At 40.5% G+C, this 16,688-nt stretch overlaps 1 protein-coding gene and 1 long non-coding RNA gene across 2 annotated transcripts; one reads left to right on the forward strand and one right to left on the reverse strand.

Annotated features, from left to right (window-relative positions):
• Positions 1-45: 45 nt before the first annotated feature.
• On the forward strand, positions 46-8,313 carry LOC113954738. The gene is made up of 3 exons (XR_003530324.1): positions 46-1,484; positions 7,521-7,678; positions 8,214-8,313. It is a non-coding gene; the product is annotated as an uncharacterized LOC113954738 (long non-coding RNA).
• Positions 8,314-12,487: 4,174 nt separating this feature from the next.
• LOC113954737 (C-C chemokine receptor type 4-like) lies at positions 12,488-15,502 on the reverse strand. Its single transcript, XM_027659461.1, has 2 exons — positions 15,412-15,502; positions 12,488-14,223 (listed from the first exon to the last, which is right to left on the reverse strand). The coding sequence occupies exon 2, from the start codon at positions 14,205-14,207 to the stop codon at positions 13,137-13,139; it is 1,071 nt and encodes a 356-aa protein (XP_027515262.1). The 5' UTR covers positions 14,208-14,223; positions 15,412-15,502; the 3' UTR covers positions 12,488-13,136.
• Between the last annotated feature and the right edge of the window lie 1,186 nt (positions 15,503-16,688).

A 16,688-nucleotide genomic window follows, 5' to 3' on the forward strand; every position in this document is an offset into this window, starting at 1 on the left:
TCTCTTTCATTAGTTAGTATTCTACCTTCTGTTGCTTATTAATTTCCCACTTTCTATGCTAAGTAAGTCCACATCTTTAGTCTTTTTAGTATCCTTGTCCTCTGGTAGGGACCTTCCAGCACGTATACTGAATTATTTGTTTATTCTTTTCTTTATCTGCTGGTTTCTGCAAAATGTCCTTATAGTTCATTCCAGATGTCTAGCTTCAATAGCACATCTTTCTCAGGCTTTGTTCACTGAACCATATCAAAGTTAGTTTAACAAAACTTAAAGTTTTAGCACTTTTCCCAAGCTATGTTCTCACAAAAGTAGCTAAACACTGGGTAAAAGTGATTTAAGGCCTAACACAGCATCTATAATTAATTAAAACAACTAATCAAAAGGTTAATTAAAGTTAGTAAAAATTAGAAAAGTTATTTCCAACTGTGTGCAGAATGACACATTTATGTATTATTTCTGCAACGATTCAGTGCTTTACAGCCAGGAGTATTTTTATTTTTCTGGCAATTAGTGCTGTGAGGAGAGCAGAATTTTAGTTTTCACTCCATTTTGCTTTACATTGTACTTCTGAAAACGTAGTGTATCCATTAAACTTCACTTGTTGCCATAACTGTGTAGTATTGCAAGTAAAAAGGTTTTGTATCAATAATTACAAACACACCTCTGATTAGATCTAAGAATAACAATAACAACATGGAAAGAATGGTTTTAAAGTTCTTCAAGTAGGGCTCTAGACTGCTTCATAGACACACCTGCCTATTTACTGCTTTCAGTGAAGTGGTCTTCTGTCTACAGAAAAGACCTGAGAGTTGTGGCCCTGATTCCTAATCGTGGTCTGCCTACATGAAACACTGCTAGAGATTGTGTTTGACTGTGCAGAAGGGAGGTCCCTGTGACAAAGGAGCCTCAGAGTATACAGCACTACTAAGAACCTTTTGCCGGTTACTGCTGCTTTACCCAAGGGTGTGTCTGTATGTGCTGTAACAGGGTGTTCTACCCTGCCGGTGCTGCACACAGGGTCCCTGTACCCACACACTGCTGCTGCTGCTATGTGGCTGGGACTTATCCTGTGTTTCCTAGCCTTGGCATGCAGTCCTGCTGGGACTGAATATGTGACACAAAACAGGACAGCGTGGCATTTGCTCCTTTGCAGTCTCAGGCAGGTCAGTTTTTCTAACTTGTCCTCAGATAGGTTCTGTCAGCCACGTCCGAGATGGAAGTGAAATCAGAATGAAACCTTCTGACTGAGGGGCTGTGGGGAGTTACCTGGTTCACCTTGACCCAGTGGGCAAGGCACTGGTGCATCTAGTTTCAGTTTGTTTTTGAAAGGCATGGTGTGAAAGCATTATCAGATCCCTGCCTAGTATCTGTGGTGTAGTTATATGAACTATGCCATATGCTGAAGTTCAGCGGGATGGTCTGTCTGGTGGAGCCAGCTGCCTCCTGAAGGCCTGGGAAGAAGGAAGATTCCTAATACTAAAACTGTGGGTCCTCAAATCCTCCCTGCTGCATCTCCTTGGGAATGTGCAAGTGCTTTGCTGACACAGCAGTTGAGTAATGAGCACAGCATTCTCTGATTTTGGTGGTCAGTGCAAACCTGGTATTTAGTCAGAATCAGTCTGTAAAAAGCAGGTTTTATACTAGTGCCATCTGGAGGGTATGTGGATCCTTGCAATTCTGTAGGGGCGTGTAAAGTTTAGCTGTAGGGACTCAGCACAGATGGTTTATTTTTTTTTTCAACCCTGGAGTGGGGTTTGTAAGCTTAGACTGTAATCCTGCCTGTGCATGAATGAAGGCCTTTAAATGTGATTATTTGGGATGAATGAGCAAAGAGAAGAACATGCACTGGTGAACAGTGTGCACTGTATAGCTGAATTGTATTTCTTAACCTATGTGCAAGGCTACTCTATCCCTTATGTTCATAATGTTGCTATTTTACAAATATGTGTCAGATGTTCAAAAATAGCAATTACAGAAGAACAATACTGTGGTTTACAGTGCTCTGAAGGAGGTGATACTGTATTTTACAGGCTGAGAAAGCATCCTCTTAACTAAACCCTAAGTTTGGATGGCAAGGAGAAGGAATCTGCTCTGTTTGGATGGACTTTGTCCCTTTGATATAATCAGATGTCTGACTCCAGACTATTGCAGTCCCTTTATTTCTCATTTTGGATATCCTAAAATCACTGGGGATAACAGCGCCTCTGTGTGTGTAAAATGGATATTCTGACACTTTTCCTAGGATACCTTTCCTGAAAATCCATCCATATTTGAGCAAGTAGTTCACAGTGCTGACAGATCTAACCTGAGCCTCTGGCAGCAGCTTGGTTATTTACTAACCATTTCTGTCTGTACCAGCAGGAAGCTACTTGAGAATGTTTTCTGTTACATGACTTTGCAGTCGCTCATCATCCTCCCTTTTTTCACTTGCAAATGCTCTAACGTGACTTCCCAAAGGAGCTGCTGAAAGATTTTCAGTCCCCATATTTTCTCTTTAATCTGTTCTTGTATGTCTTTTCCAGACTGTGAACAGCATTTTAACGGATAATAAATAAAAGATGAAAGGTTTGTGAGAGGTGATCTGGCCCTATGCCCCTCTAACCTAAGGAAACATCATTTGTATCTTGAATATTATTCCCAATGTGTTTGTTTAACCTATTCTTCAAAATTTCTTATGATGGCAACTCCAGTCTATCCTAGGCAAACTATTCCAGTGAGTACTGTTGGGAAACTTGTCGACAACTAACTCATTGCTGTATGTAAGGCAGTTATCACTTTAACTGTCCAAAGCCAACACAAAGTATCTATTTGTGCTCCAAGGCTGTTTTGTGCCCTCTCTATTACCCTTTTATCTCCCTGTGAACTGGATTTGCAGAGTTACACAGGTGCAGAGTAACAGAGACAAGACATGGCAAGAATGACCAGCTCCTGAATAACTTGGTCCATGTGCTACAGCAGCATTTCTTGAAAGAAATGACCGAGTTACAAGAAAGTTGTCTTGCAGGCTGGGATTTAAAAACATGGCAGTTAACCCCAAGGTCCTGGCTGGGAGATCAGATGACAAAAGGAACTGGAAGCTACAAAAGAATAGGGTCTCTTTTAAAGGTTCTTCAATGAGAAGGCAAAACTGGGCAGGAAGAGATTATCCTGGAACTTGATGCCAAGGGCTGAATGGAAAAATGTTGGAAACATATGTCACAGGGATCTTTGTTATGCTTTTGCTGAATAAAGTGTGTATGTTTAAAAAAACCTTTTCAGAAGATATTCCCTGTTGCTTGTTATGTTATTAAATACGGGAGTAATGAACTTCCCCAGTTCTGGGGGAAGTCTTGAAATTGTGTGTTACCTCAAGAAGTTTCACAGAACCAGTGCTTATTTCAGGCCCTTGGTCATGCAGTCCCCTTTCAGTAGGATATATGGTCTTGATGGCCAAGGAATTGGGAAAGTATTTACTAATTCCTGTTTTGGGCTTTAGCACATATACCTGTCCCGCAGGAGGCAAGTACATATGGAACTCCAAAGCCAGGGTCTTAGGAAGGTCCCACTTCTAACTCTGCAGAGCTGTAATGGCAAGCACAATCTGGCTCGTGAGACTCCCCAGCACATGTTCACAGCAGACGCTGTGCAAGCATCACTATAAGATTGCAATCTTGCACTTTGGTGGAGTGCCTACAGCTGCATGCCTAAAATTTAGCCCTTAAAAATTGTGGGGGGAAAGAAGAGGGGAGAAAAAAAGACTCCTTAATGGACATGGGATTTGAGTTTGAAACTCTAGCAGAATGGACCTTTGTTAAGTAGAGTGGACCTGTTGAATACCAATGCAAATCCAGTAGAAAAATGCAGCCAATATCTACGGTCTGAAAGGATTTTCCTGTTAAGTTTCCTTCCTCATTGTAAGTATATGCACTAGTTTTATTAAACTTGGTGCTTCTGTAGAGCTCATGCTTCTATACTAATATTAACTGAGCATTTTCAGTCTTTTCTGTGGTTGTGGGCCAGAGGACGGATCTGGGCACAGTGTGGGCAAATGCCTCACAATTGAGAGTCATGCCTCTGATGCTGTAGCTAAGAAATTTTTCTTCTCTGTTTCCTGTTCTTTTCTTAACTCTTGCTGATTCTTCCTCTTGTAGTAGGAAAGTTTTATGTGTAGAGAAATTCAAAAAATTTCCTTCAATATGTTTTTGTTTGTCTGAGATGGAGTTAATCTCCAATCCACTGCTAGTTTGCAAACTGGATAAAAATGCCTGCCTGTGCTTCCAGCTTGTTTATACCTGTCTCCTTTCTTCCAAATCCCATTCAGAGGTTCGGTTTTGCAAGTTCCACCAGTCTTCATCAGGTGTACAGAATTAACACTCTTTATGGATCTCTAGTCCAAATTTAGCCAGAAGTCTCCCCTGGTTGTGGACTTGTGCAGTAGCACTTTCTGTGAAATCTGTGAATAATCTCTGAAAGCACTTGCCTTGGGAGAATGTCAACTGCTGTGTGTTGTTTCTCATGGCTGCAGGATCTGGATATGTTCCTGTGCTATGGGTGAAAGGGCCATCTGAATCCTAGGCAGAATTATTGAGGAGGAGGAAAGAGAAACTCATGGCTTACTCTTAACCTTCCTCATGTCCTGCCTGTTGCTGAGCTTCAGACTGTAATCTTTCTCCTGTTTGCTGCAAATGTTGGTTGCTGTTTTCACAGAAGATATGTATGGGATAAGACAGAAACTGCACAGAGGAAAAATTTGCTCTCCTTTCTTTTCTTCTCCATGTTAAATTTTATTTCTGGGTGTTGTAACACTCTGATGTACCATCAAGGCTTTCTGGAAGACTAAAGGCTCTGAGAGATGGGTCTGAATCCTGCATATACATATCTTCTTTCAAGCTTTTTTACTTTTTTCCCTCTCTATTTTAGGATGTGGTTTGCACTAATCATGAATAGGTAGATCCGGTGTGCTGAAGAACACAAGAACCTGATAATGAACTCACAAAGGGTTAGTATGATTTCCTGCAAAACTTGATCTGAGCAGTGCCTTCTGCTGTCGTGCCTTCTTATGCTGCTCTTTTGGTCCTTTGATCCAGAGCAGTATCTACTTCAAAAGCTCAAGTTAAAACAATGCAAGTCTTTGACTGTAGCCAAACATAGACACTTTCAGACCTGACTTTAAAGCACTGAGTCTATCTAGCTCTGTTGAAATAGAAGAAAGTTCAGCAGAAACAACTAGCAGTAAGCAGCCCTTTTTTAAGTTTTTCAAGTCTAACCTCTCAGGTCTGTTAGTTTTGATTCAAAGGCTTCAGAGGTGGTGGAAAAAAAACCCAACTTACTGCTTCTGTGGATCATTTCTAATTTTCAAACTATACGATGCTGAGACAGTTGATGTTTTATTGTTAGCCAAATTTTTGACACCTCTTAATGTCTTTTAATGGGAAAAGAGGGACAGACCATATACCCCTAGTACCCCAAAATTAAGCTTGTTCGCCTATTCTAGGAAATAAAGATAACTTGGACAGCTATGCTGAAATCAGCCAAAAGGCTTTTTGGGTGTATTTTTTAGTTATGAAAAATCCAGTCTGTGCAAAGATACTGAAAAGAGATTACAGTAGCAGACCTGATTTGTGTGAACGTTGTTTCTCCATTCTTCTAGGTACAGTACAAAGTGCTGAAACGGGATGTTTAAGCACTATGGAGATACAAGCAAAAAACAAATATTCAGTGTTACAAAACATGACCTGGATGCAAAATCTAGTGAAGACAGAAGGGAAAGCATAATAATATGTCTGGTAAAGAGTGGGTTGTTTGTTGGGTTTGTTTTGTTTTGGTGGGGTTTTTTTCTTTTTTTTTTTTTTTTCTCTTTTGTTTTCAAACCCAAGCAGGTTGGCAGCAGAGAGGGGAAGGAAAATAATTTCCCTTCTGGTACCTCCAGCTATAGGCTGTGGTCTTGCATCTGACTAAACTGGCAAAACTGAATGATGCTGAGCTCTGTAGTTTTCAGATTTCTTAGTTACAAGTGGAGAATTTTTACATGAAAGAAAGGAGGGGAACTGGAGTAAAGATTCAGCTCCCCTGGCTGGATCCAAATCCTAACAAAAAGTCTACCTGACCACAAGACTGGGAATGCCCATAGTTCTGCTGGTACTTGCTCCCTGGTTGCTTATCATCATCTTGTCTTCCATTTTATCCTTGCAATGCAAGGTAGAAACCATGCTGTTTCTGTCAGTCCTTGATATGCATCACCTGTTTTCAGTTGTTCACAAAATAATGAGGTTAGATGATGCATAGTTTGGTTTCACTGTGGTTTCTGGTGAGCGAGTACCTTCTTTGGAAATCCAACCATGCTGTTACACTTGTCCTGCAAGGTGGATGAAAGAATATTCAGGGGTTCCCAACTTTTCTCCTCTCTCTGCGTTTGTCAAGGGTTTGGTGCAGCACACAAGGATGCTTTTGTCTCAGAGGCTGAGGGCTTTGAAAATACACAGAGCTCAGCTCACATTTTTTGTTGTATTTGTTTTCTTTTTCTCATTTAATACAGTTCTGGTTTTCCATAAAAGACCTTAGTTTGACTAAGGTCCATCTAGCCCTGTATCCTCTTTTGAAGTAAAGCATATCCTCTTTTGAAGTAAAGCATATCTAATCATCTCTTTTTGAGCTTCAGCACCTGAAACTTTAGGGTGAAATCTTTATCTTTGTACAAAGTTGAGCTGAAATTTCAGTGCATTTAAGCTCTTTTGGAAGAGACTCAGCTTTGACTGCTGACTCAGCTGCTTGCTTGCCATGACTCAGTTTGCAAAAATAACGCCGCAAAAATTCTAAAGTTCACACTCTGCAATGCAAACTGGAATACAGCAAATGAAACAACTTAAAAGCATCAGCTCTGTTCAATAGCCTTGGTCAGTACTCCATAGTGTATTCTAATTTGGGAGATTGCTTGTGTGCCTTTCGATGCAAAATTGTGTTGCTGGTTTGGCTTGGAAAGAATGTTCCTGTTCTGTCTTGCAGAGTACCCTGTTTTTTCCTGTTACCTGTTTTAGTGTGTGCATGCAAATTGGTGAAACTCCCTGCTGATTACAAATGTCAAAACCTCGAGTAAATGAGGCAAGCAAGTTGAAAAGGAGCAGGGGTTTAATCTGCAAACCTTCATGATTCAGGACAATCACCCATTGACTGAGAAATGTTAGGAAGAAATTGCTCAAAACCAAAGACTTGTGTTTAGAATAATGCATTATGAAGTTGTTTTCATCTTCTGTGGAAGGAGATGAAACTTTCTGTGCTGTGAGTAAAAGAGAGTGCATGGTTCTTGATGTCTTGAGACAAGGCAAGAAATCTGGTAATGAATACTCAGATTTTTGTCTATATAATAATAATAATTTCCATTGTAGTGCTTTCATCTGCAAAATTACTTGTTTTACAAAGGAAGACAGAGTTTTGATTTCTATGTAGCAAATGCAAGAGTGGAATTGACTGAGATCCCTGGCAAGGCTGAAACCAGAACCTTAAAAACAGCTTTCTTTTTTTTTTTTTTTTTTTTTTTTAATTAGGGAGAAGTAAAGGACAAGGGTGCTACAGTCTCTTTTGGCATATCAGCTCTAGTCAATAGGCTAGGACATGGTTGGGCTACTTCTGCCTGGTGTAAGTCTGCAGCCCAATATGATAAGGAAGCCAGTGCAGACAGTGGAGGCCATCTACTAAGCTGCAGGTAATAAAGCATGTTTTTTTTCTTGAACAACCACTGTCTGCATGAACACAGCTGGGGCCAGTTATGTTCTGCTCCCCAGCCGCAGTCTGTCTGAGTGTTACTGTCAGCATTTGCAGTCACAAAGGAGAAACACTTTCTTTCAAACATCACGTCTGGCTGTGGGTCTGCATGAGGTCTCCCCTACAGAGTCCTCAGCAGCTGCTGCTCTTGTTGGAGTACACTCACTTGTAGGTGTGCCATTCACTGACCAGGCAGGTGTGGCTTCTGCTGTGATGGATCTCACTGATTTTCCTTTTATTATTATTTCTTTTTTTTTTTTTTCTAACTGTGTTTCGTTTTGCTTTTGCCAAAGCAGTAACTTTATGGAATCTTTTGGTCTCTAGTCTAAAAAACGTGGCAGATTTTTTTAGGTGTCACTTAAATTAACATTGATACTAGCTACCTATTTGCTCCATTGTTGGGCAGTATCAGCTTTTCTGCAGCTATTTCTGTACAAGTTTTTGACATTTCTAGAGCTCTTTTTACATTTTTCCAGGAACCTGGAGGCGTGTACATCATACACTACATATGCAGTGGATTATGCTGGTGTGAACTTCAAGAATTGGACAAATGCCCTCCTGAAAATTCAGGCTGGATTCAGTCATATTGTATTGTGATTGAGGTCTTCATTGTGAATCACCTTAGAGAAAAGGCGGACTTTTTTTTCTCTGCTTATGACACAAGTAATAGTTGCTCTGCCTCTGTACACACCCATTCCTGGAATTAAAAAAAAAAAAAAATCATGCAAATTAAAATTCAGCAGAATCTTTGGTATCTAGTACTGACGTTGCTTTCTCAGTCTCTGATGCAAATTGCTAAATAGTTATCACTTAAAGATTGACCTTTCATAAATGTTGATGTGATGTTTGATCGCTTAAATTTTATTCACGTAGTCTCTTGTGATAGTCTATAAAACACTGCAGTCTTTTACGCTATAGAAGCAACAAAAGTTATTTGCTGTCGTGAACAAAGTGCAGATTTAAAAAAAAAAAAAGAAAAAATAAAATCCTACAGCAAAAAAATCCTGGTTTTGACCAGTAGTTTTCACCAAAAACGTTCATCACTTTACTGAAGTTTTGCTTCTCATGCTATCTTTTTTCCTAAAATCTGGCACATTCTATGAGTATGTGGAATGAACTACTGACTGAGCAATGTGGTGAATTTATTCTATCAAAGCTGTTTAAGTGTCTTAAAGAAGACAAATCCTTGAGTTTTTTTCTACAATTTTTGGTTACACGAGGACTTCTGAAATTATTTCCCCCATCAGAATAAAATTATAACATGAATTCAGAGCAGAAATGATGAAATATTTTATTTCAGTAATGTTGAAAAATAGGCTGTGCTTACTCTAAAATAGTTTTAGTCTAAAGCTGAAACAAAATGCATATCAAAGTCTGGGGTTAAAAGGTGATGATCATTAGCCAGTGCAGCTGCCACCAAAAATATGCTCTTTTTGGTGTTTGGATTTTCATTGAACCATAGAAGTATTTGGGTTGGAAGGAATGTTTAAAGGCCATCTAATCAAACTCCCCTGCAATGAGCAGGGACATCTTCATAAAACTGCCTTGTCAAATGCAATTCTGCCGGTGTAGTCACAAAACAGGCACCCTGCTTGGGTGATCTCTGGGTGTGGAGAATGTGATCTTAAGCTAGTGAGGAAATGAATGGATTGACTCCATGTGACTGTGGAGAGGAGGTTGTGGCATATGCATTTATGCAAAAAATCAGAGCAGGAGCAGACAGGAGCCAGCCTCCCCATAGGGGATTTTGGAGGTTCCCTAATATTTCTAAGGAAAGGAAGCAAGTACTGGCCTGCGTTATGCAAGGATGGGCTTGTGAAGCAGAACTGAAGAGAAAACAGCCAAAATCCAAACTTCCCTTTTATTTCCTTCTGTAAACTCTTCAGCCCCTTCTCTGTAGTGTTGCAGGGTTTTGTGTGACACCTCATGCTATGGGTTTCGCTCTTCTAGAAAGCGTAAACAAGTTTCTTGATAGCAAAGTCAAACCTGTTCTCTGCAGCTTCCAGCCTTGTTTTCTTTCCATTCCTGGTGCTTGTGAGTGAGCAAAAAGGGCATAAGCAACAGCAAAATCCATCCTTCTTTCCCTTCTATGTGTGCTTTTTACAGCTTTCCCACATGCTTTGATAGCAGAAAAGGCAAGTCAGTCTGTGGTCATGGTCTTGTGGCAAATTTCAGTTTACTGGTCTATGAACAAGTACAGAGATGTGAATTGTACTCCCCTTCAGAGCAGGTGTACAGAGCTGGTGCTGGGACAGTGGCAAGCAATTATATAGGAGGAGAAGAGCAATTCCTTGCTGGCTCTCAGACTGAGAGGAGCAGATTGGGAGGAGGCTGCTGACCACAATGCTGCTTCAGCACAATTAAAAAGGGATGAAGCTCCAGAGCAAAAGATAAATGTGTAATTCAGCTTCATGTTTAGGGATTGGTTGTTGTGGCCTAAGCACTGTATGCAAACCAATCAATCAACTTCTTTTTACCTTTTCATCATTATTTGTTTTTAGTATAATTAGCTGATTTCCCCCTTCATCTACCCTTCTACAGCTGCTTAGCAGAACTGAAGAGACGATGCAGGCTGGCCTTCTGAGGAACCTTGATGTAAAAACGTGGGTTTAAGAATGAGTCAGCTTTGCTTCACTTAAATGTCTATCCATTCTCTTTCATGGTTCAGTGAGTCTGTACGTACATCATTCATTGCTGGAAACTCTTGTTCAGCTAAAATGACATCTTTGTCAACTGACATTTTGAAAATCCCTGCTTTGTTTTTGTCTGTATTAATTCCATTATCTGGTTCATTCTCATCAGGAGCTATTTCAAAGCCCTCTCTTAAAAGAGGAGTGGCATTATCGACTGGAGCTTGGTGCATGTTGGGGAGGGTTTGTTCCAAGTGACAGAGTAGGAAGCCACCCAGGTTTGATGAGCTTCAGCCCCAGTACCTGGATTCTTGAGCCCATCACTTAGAGGTGAGCCCCTCTTTACACTCAATTCAGCAAGCCTGCTCAGAGCACAGCTTTCAGCTCAGCTGCTCATTCAGCACACACACTGGGTAACTGTGAGCGTTACTGAGAGAACTGGAAGAGGTTATTTGGCAGAGATAAACAAGGACAACATTCACCTGTGGGGAGCTCTGCCTGCAGCAGGACCCTCTGCACCAAAGGCAAACGTGCACGGGCTGTGGGGCACAAAGCTGAGCAGCAATGTGAAGCACATTTGAGTTTTGTGTGGAAAAGGAGCTTTACACTAGCTCAGTTTATGGCAATGCTGCACAGCCGCTGGGTGCAGCCTGTTAGTTCCACACATGAGCAGATTTGGCATCCTCCCTCACCACAGGATGTGCCCAGACCCAGACCAGCCTGCGAGCCATCCCTTGACGCCACTCTTAGCCCTGTACCTCTCTTACATCATGGTTATCAAGAGAGCCTACAGCTTGCTTTTTCCTTGTTGACCATCATATTTGCCAGGCCAGCACAGGCAGCCCTTTCCCTGGTCTGGAAAGCAAGACTTCTCAAAAGGAGCCATTTATTCTTACTGACTAGAGGGATCACAGAGTATGACCAAGAAAAAAGCAACTGTGTTGCGCTGTGGGGCTTCCAGGTTAATCTGTGCGCTAGACCAATGCATATCTCAGCTGTTCACAGTGCACTATCAGCATCACCATCTGTGAGGGCTGTGTGCTGTGCCAACTTGGCGTGGTATGTTGGGTTCAGTGACATCTGTGAGAATTTGAAGCACCTGACACTTGAAATTGTTCTTCCTTTTCAAAATAGGTGATGGATGCCTTAACCCACTCTTTGCATCAGTTTTTCCCAATGATTTACTCAGTGGCTTCTAAGGTTTTGAGTAATAAGAATTTATAGTCTTTTTCTTGGAAATAAAGACAACTTTCTTATTGCAAGTAATGTCTTCCCCAGCTATTCAGATTATCTGCATTAATGCAGATCCTTGCTTGTCAGCCTCAGCAAACTGCTAATGGTAATGCATTCCCAAAATTCATTATGATGGATATGTGCCTGCACAAGTATTTAAGTATTGCTTTTTATTTTCAGTCTTGTATCATGAGAGAGGTCATATGGAGGTGAGCTTCCACTTAGTTTCTTATTTAGGGTGATTAGTACAATGGCATTACAATATTTTTACATTTCTTTTCCCTTTTCTGATGCATTTTAATGCCTTGTTTGCTCTTTGCAGCCTTGGCTACAGCAGGCACTTTGTTACAATCTTAGAAAATAAAACTCATCCTATTGAATGGCTGTTGTCCAGCAAAAAGATATTAGAAATATCTTCTAATACTATTTTTCAACTCTTACTTTGTATGCCACCACATTACTGATTTTTGCCTGTTTTTTAATTAATTTTATGCCAAAATCTAAACACCGCTATGTGAATTTCCTTCCTGTTCTGGATCTCTGGTTAATCTCCTGTAGATCTGTGAGCAGCTACTGGGGCATCACACTGTTTTGCTGTTATCAAATGCAAGGATTTGTGTGGTTTCTAAGTTATCACAGACTGATTGTGTTTCTACACAATCTCTGTTTTTACTTTCTTTCATTTTGCCATATAAATCTCCAGTGAATGACAATTGAGTCTTGGGGTTAAGTACTTTAGGAACAAAGAACATTCACTTTAAAATAAATGCTTTTAGCAAAGATACTTCAAATTTATTCACACATGCTGCAAAATAAGCTTTTTAAAACAGTTTTATTAAAAAATATTTAAAACTTTTTTATGTAATAAAAGTACAGAATTTCTATCCTGAATTACAGTAATTCAAAATGCCTATATATATGCCTGTGTATAGGCATATACGCCAACCTAAGAAAAAATGTGTCTACAACACAACATAATGGCTTTGCATGTTTGTGCGCATAAAGAATATATTTTGTGTCCTTTTTCTTAATGTCAGAGGGTGTATCCTCCCCTTCAGATGAAACATTTAACAGTAGCAAGTACTGTTAATGGCTCCCTAAGAGTCATGACTGAACAAGTCCTACATAGATCAACTGTAGAATAAAAAAATATGGTAATAACCATCCTTCTCGAATAAATGAATTTATTTTCTGAGTGTATGTGCTGATGACAAGCTGCTGTCTCGCCTCTGCCCATCCATCCAGGCCAATGTCTTGATGCTGGTGAAAGAGAAGCCACCTGGCACGGCGCCCTGCAGAAAGCTGAGGCTGCTCTTACAGCTGAGCAGTGATTTGTAATCGCAGCAGAGAAAAACTTTCACATTTAGGACACCTTCTGTCATAGTATTTAGAAAATCTAGAGGCAGAAATGAAGCTGAAGTAAGTAATTACACAGCACTAGCTTATTGTTAAATGCATCTGCATTCGCTTAGCTTTTCAAAGTTCCTGCTTTTGTCAGTTGCTTGCTGGTGAGTTCAGTGGCTGGTCTGAAACACGTTACAGAGCATCTTGATCTCCCGTAGACTGTGTGTGGAATGAACTTGTAGATTCAGTGTGGTAAGTGATGTGAACTCCACACCACTTGCAAACATACCCAGGTAAATGCCAGTTCTTAAAGAGCATCTTCAGATACTTCTTAAATTTTTCCCCCATGAAGAAGTAGATGACTGGATTGAGGCCACAGTGAAAAAGGCCAAGGATTTCTGTTACCTGGAAAGCATAGTCCAGATTATTGCTCACTTGACAGTCTCTAATGACTCCCATAGTTTCCAGCAGTTGTAAAAAAATAACGATGTTGTAAGGGGTCCAAAAACAGAAAAACACAATCATGACAGCAAAGATCATCTTCACAGCCTTATTCTTTTTCTCATTTCTACAGTGAACTAATGTTTTAATGATCATGGAGTAGCAAAATGTCATAACTATAAAAGGGATTAGGAGCCCTAAAATGTTGATTTCCAAAGTGGAAAAAAGTTTCCATGTTGTGAAATTGCCTGGATATCTCAGCTTGCAGGTAGTATAATTATGTTCATTAAAAGACTCTCTAAATACAAGCTCAGGAACAGAGGCCAAAAAAGCTACGAGCCATATGACAAGGCTAGTAATCAAGCCATGGAAGGCAGTCCTTGCTTTCAAGGAAAACACTGCACGAACAATTGCCAGGTATCTGTCTATGCTCATGAGCATAATAAAAAATATACCACTGTAAAACCCGACCAGGTAGATCCACGAAATGATTTTACACCAGGGAGTTCCAAAAACCCATTGGTCTAGCGTGAAATAAGACCAGAACGGCAAGGATAAAACAAAGAGCAAATCTGAGATGGCGAGGTTTAGCAGGTACACATCAGTCATGCTCTTCAGCCTCTTGTATTTGAAGAGGACCACAATGACCAGAATGTTTCCAGTGAGCCCGACCAGGAATACTAGGGTGTACAGAACCGGTAGGAAGGAGGCTGCAAACCTCCTGACGCTTTCCTTACTGCATGGCTTTGGAGCATCGTTATAATTATCATAGTATTCATAGAAGGTTGAGAGGTCAGGGAACTCTGTACTTGCAGAACTCATGCTTTTTCCCCAGTTCCTGAGAAGGAAAGAATATGAAAATGTCAGTGACTTTCAGTGCGTCAAGACCCTATGGTTACTCGCAGCCCTGAATCATGAGCAGTGACTGACTTACAGTTCCCATGCATGTCTCATTACAGGTTCTCAGACATTATGTAAGCATTATGGGATGCATGTGCATGCTTGCAGAATGTACTGTCCTTAACATGCACGTGCTTAGTCCTTGCAGCACTGTGCAACTTGGATGTCAAGCGACACTGGATGAGGGGAAAGCAAATGGGAATGAAAGACCACAGATATCAAATCAGAGAGGGTTTAAGTCCTATGTGGAGTAAAGTAAAAAGCAAAGCCACTGTTTATAGCAGTTCAGGATTTCACCCACCTTTCCCACCAGGCAAACATCACCATAAGAAGAAAGTAATAAAAATGCATCAGACTTTTCCAATGAAATTATACTTACTGAAAGCTGAGATGAGTTTTGTGCTGTCTTCAGTAGCTAAATGAATAACAGGAATTTGTCATATGTATGCACTTTTCTAATAGGTGTTTTAACTGAGTTTTAACTGATGTTACTTTGAGGTAACTTGCACACCATACAAATTTATTGTTGATGTATCACTGTGTGTGTTATTCACATCACAGCAAGTGTCATTCTTTTAGCCTGACATACGAGAACTCTAAGCCTGAACTATGTTCTTCCCCTTTGTCCTTATTTTTATGAATAGAAAGCAGAAGAAAAGTGAGTTTCACTGCTTTACTTGTCTTTACTTTGTACATTGCTGCAACATAACAGCAAACATTGACTATCCTTAACCTGACCCATCCTGTGTGTAGTCCCAAGCACGACAATTTTGCAGCCTACAACTCCGTTCTATTATACACAGAGAAGAACTGAATCTGACTTACAAGTCAAAAGGACAAAATCATTTGACACCAATGGTATAGAGATGACAGCTTTGCAACACCTGCTCCCAGACATACCTGAATCTAATCTAGGTTCAGCATAATATACTCAAATATTTAAAACTGAAAAACATATGATCACAGAATGCACATATACCCACTTCTGATGATGCAAGAATTCTTAAAAGTGCTTTAAAAATTACCCGAGCAGCTAAAAAAGGTAAATGAGAAAGCATTACATTCACACACATCATGAGTGTACATGACACACAACTGTTTCAAAATTGCATTTTATGAATTTTACCTTTTCTCCTCCTTTCTTTTCAGATGATGTGAAGAAGCTTCTTTGCTCTAAGGGTGCAGAATCACCAGGTAGCTCTGCCAGGGAGGTGTTACCCACACAGTAATATCCAGCAGCTGCAAAAAGCAGATGTCACTAGGTAGCTGTGTCTCATAGCGGAAGCTTCCAACTTCCTTACAGATTGTATCACAAGTGCTTCTCTCCTCAGTGCTCATCAGAGATAGTCCCTTTAAGTCAGAAAGAGAATTAAACACATAATGTTTAAGAAAATGCAGATTCCACTGAGGGCCTGATTACTGAGTTAAAACAGCTTCATCTTATCCAATAATCATTAAAATAGATGTCACTAAAAGCAGCTCTCATTTAACAGAAACCTTGTTCTTTCTTATGGGTTGTAAAGTGCATCTTAGAAAAAAATAATCAAAGGATCATTTGTAGTGAGCAGAGAGGAGGCGGGCACTTGGTGGGTGTGTGGGAGGTGTGTTTCTAGTTCTTCTCTGACAGATAACTAATTTTGCAAGTTGCACTATGTAACTGTACAAGAAAAAATCTGTATAGATACAGTGTAGGGAAGGCTCCTTTTAATCACTGTTGTTTGATCTTCCTAACCCCTACTTATCTTACTAAGAAAAGAAATGAAGGCATGTTAATTCATGCTGCCTTTTTGCTTGATGTTGCCTGTAGTGTGTTTTATATACAGCAAATCTGCCTCCTACCACTGACTGTAACAGCAGTCAGAATATCAGATAAGAAGTAGGATGTGCGCACGCGCACGTGTGGTCTGAGGGCAGAGGGTGCTGAGGTTTACTGTGGTTCTTGTCGCAGCAGAAAGCTCAGCAGCTTCTATGAATTTCTGCTGAGAGTGTGGTGGGCCCTTATTTGTCTTTTGGGGGATCCTGGGAAGGGAGAAGAGACCACAGAGAACATGTGTTACTCAAACGGGATGGTTTTGAGTTCTGCCAGCAGACCAGCTGTGCTAGTAGCTGGCAGGTGCTAGTCTCCTCTGTATCCCAGAAAAGGCCAGCCAAGCAGAAGTGTAAGCCATTTCTCAACAAGGGAGCCTGCTTTCTTGTTAGCAGGAGAAACTGAAGACACACAATGAGAAATAGAAACACAAAAGCTACAGGAGGTAGTTGGGAGGGTAGGAAGAATCAGAGAGAGATCTCAGTCCAGAAGAGATTACATGTTTTCTAGTTCATTCTCTGGTGTTATTCCAGATACGGGATTCCTTGTCAGGGCGTGTTTGTGTGACTGTGGCTGGATGGAGGGGAATGGCTGGA

The sequence above is a fragment of the Corapipo altera genome, unplaced genomic scaffold (genome assembly GCF_003945725.1).
Source record: "Corapipo altera isolate COAL_440 unplaced genomic scaffold, ASM394572v1 44b, whole genome shotgun sequence".
Lineage (NCBI taxonomy): Eukaryota > Metazoa > Chordata > Aves > Passeriformes > Pipridae > Corapipo > Corapipo altera.

Coding starts and splice junctions, on each gene's coding strand:
- LOC113954737 (XM_027659461.1), bottom strand. CDS start 14,207: ATGAGTTCTGCAAGTACAGAGTTCCCTGACCTCTCAACCTTCTATGAA.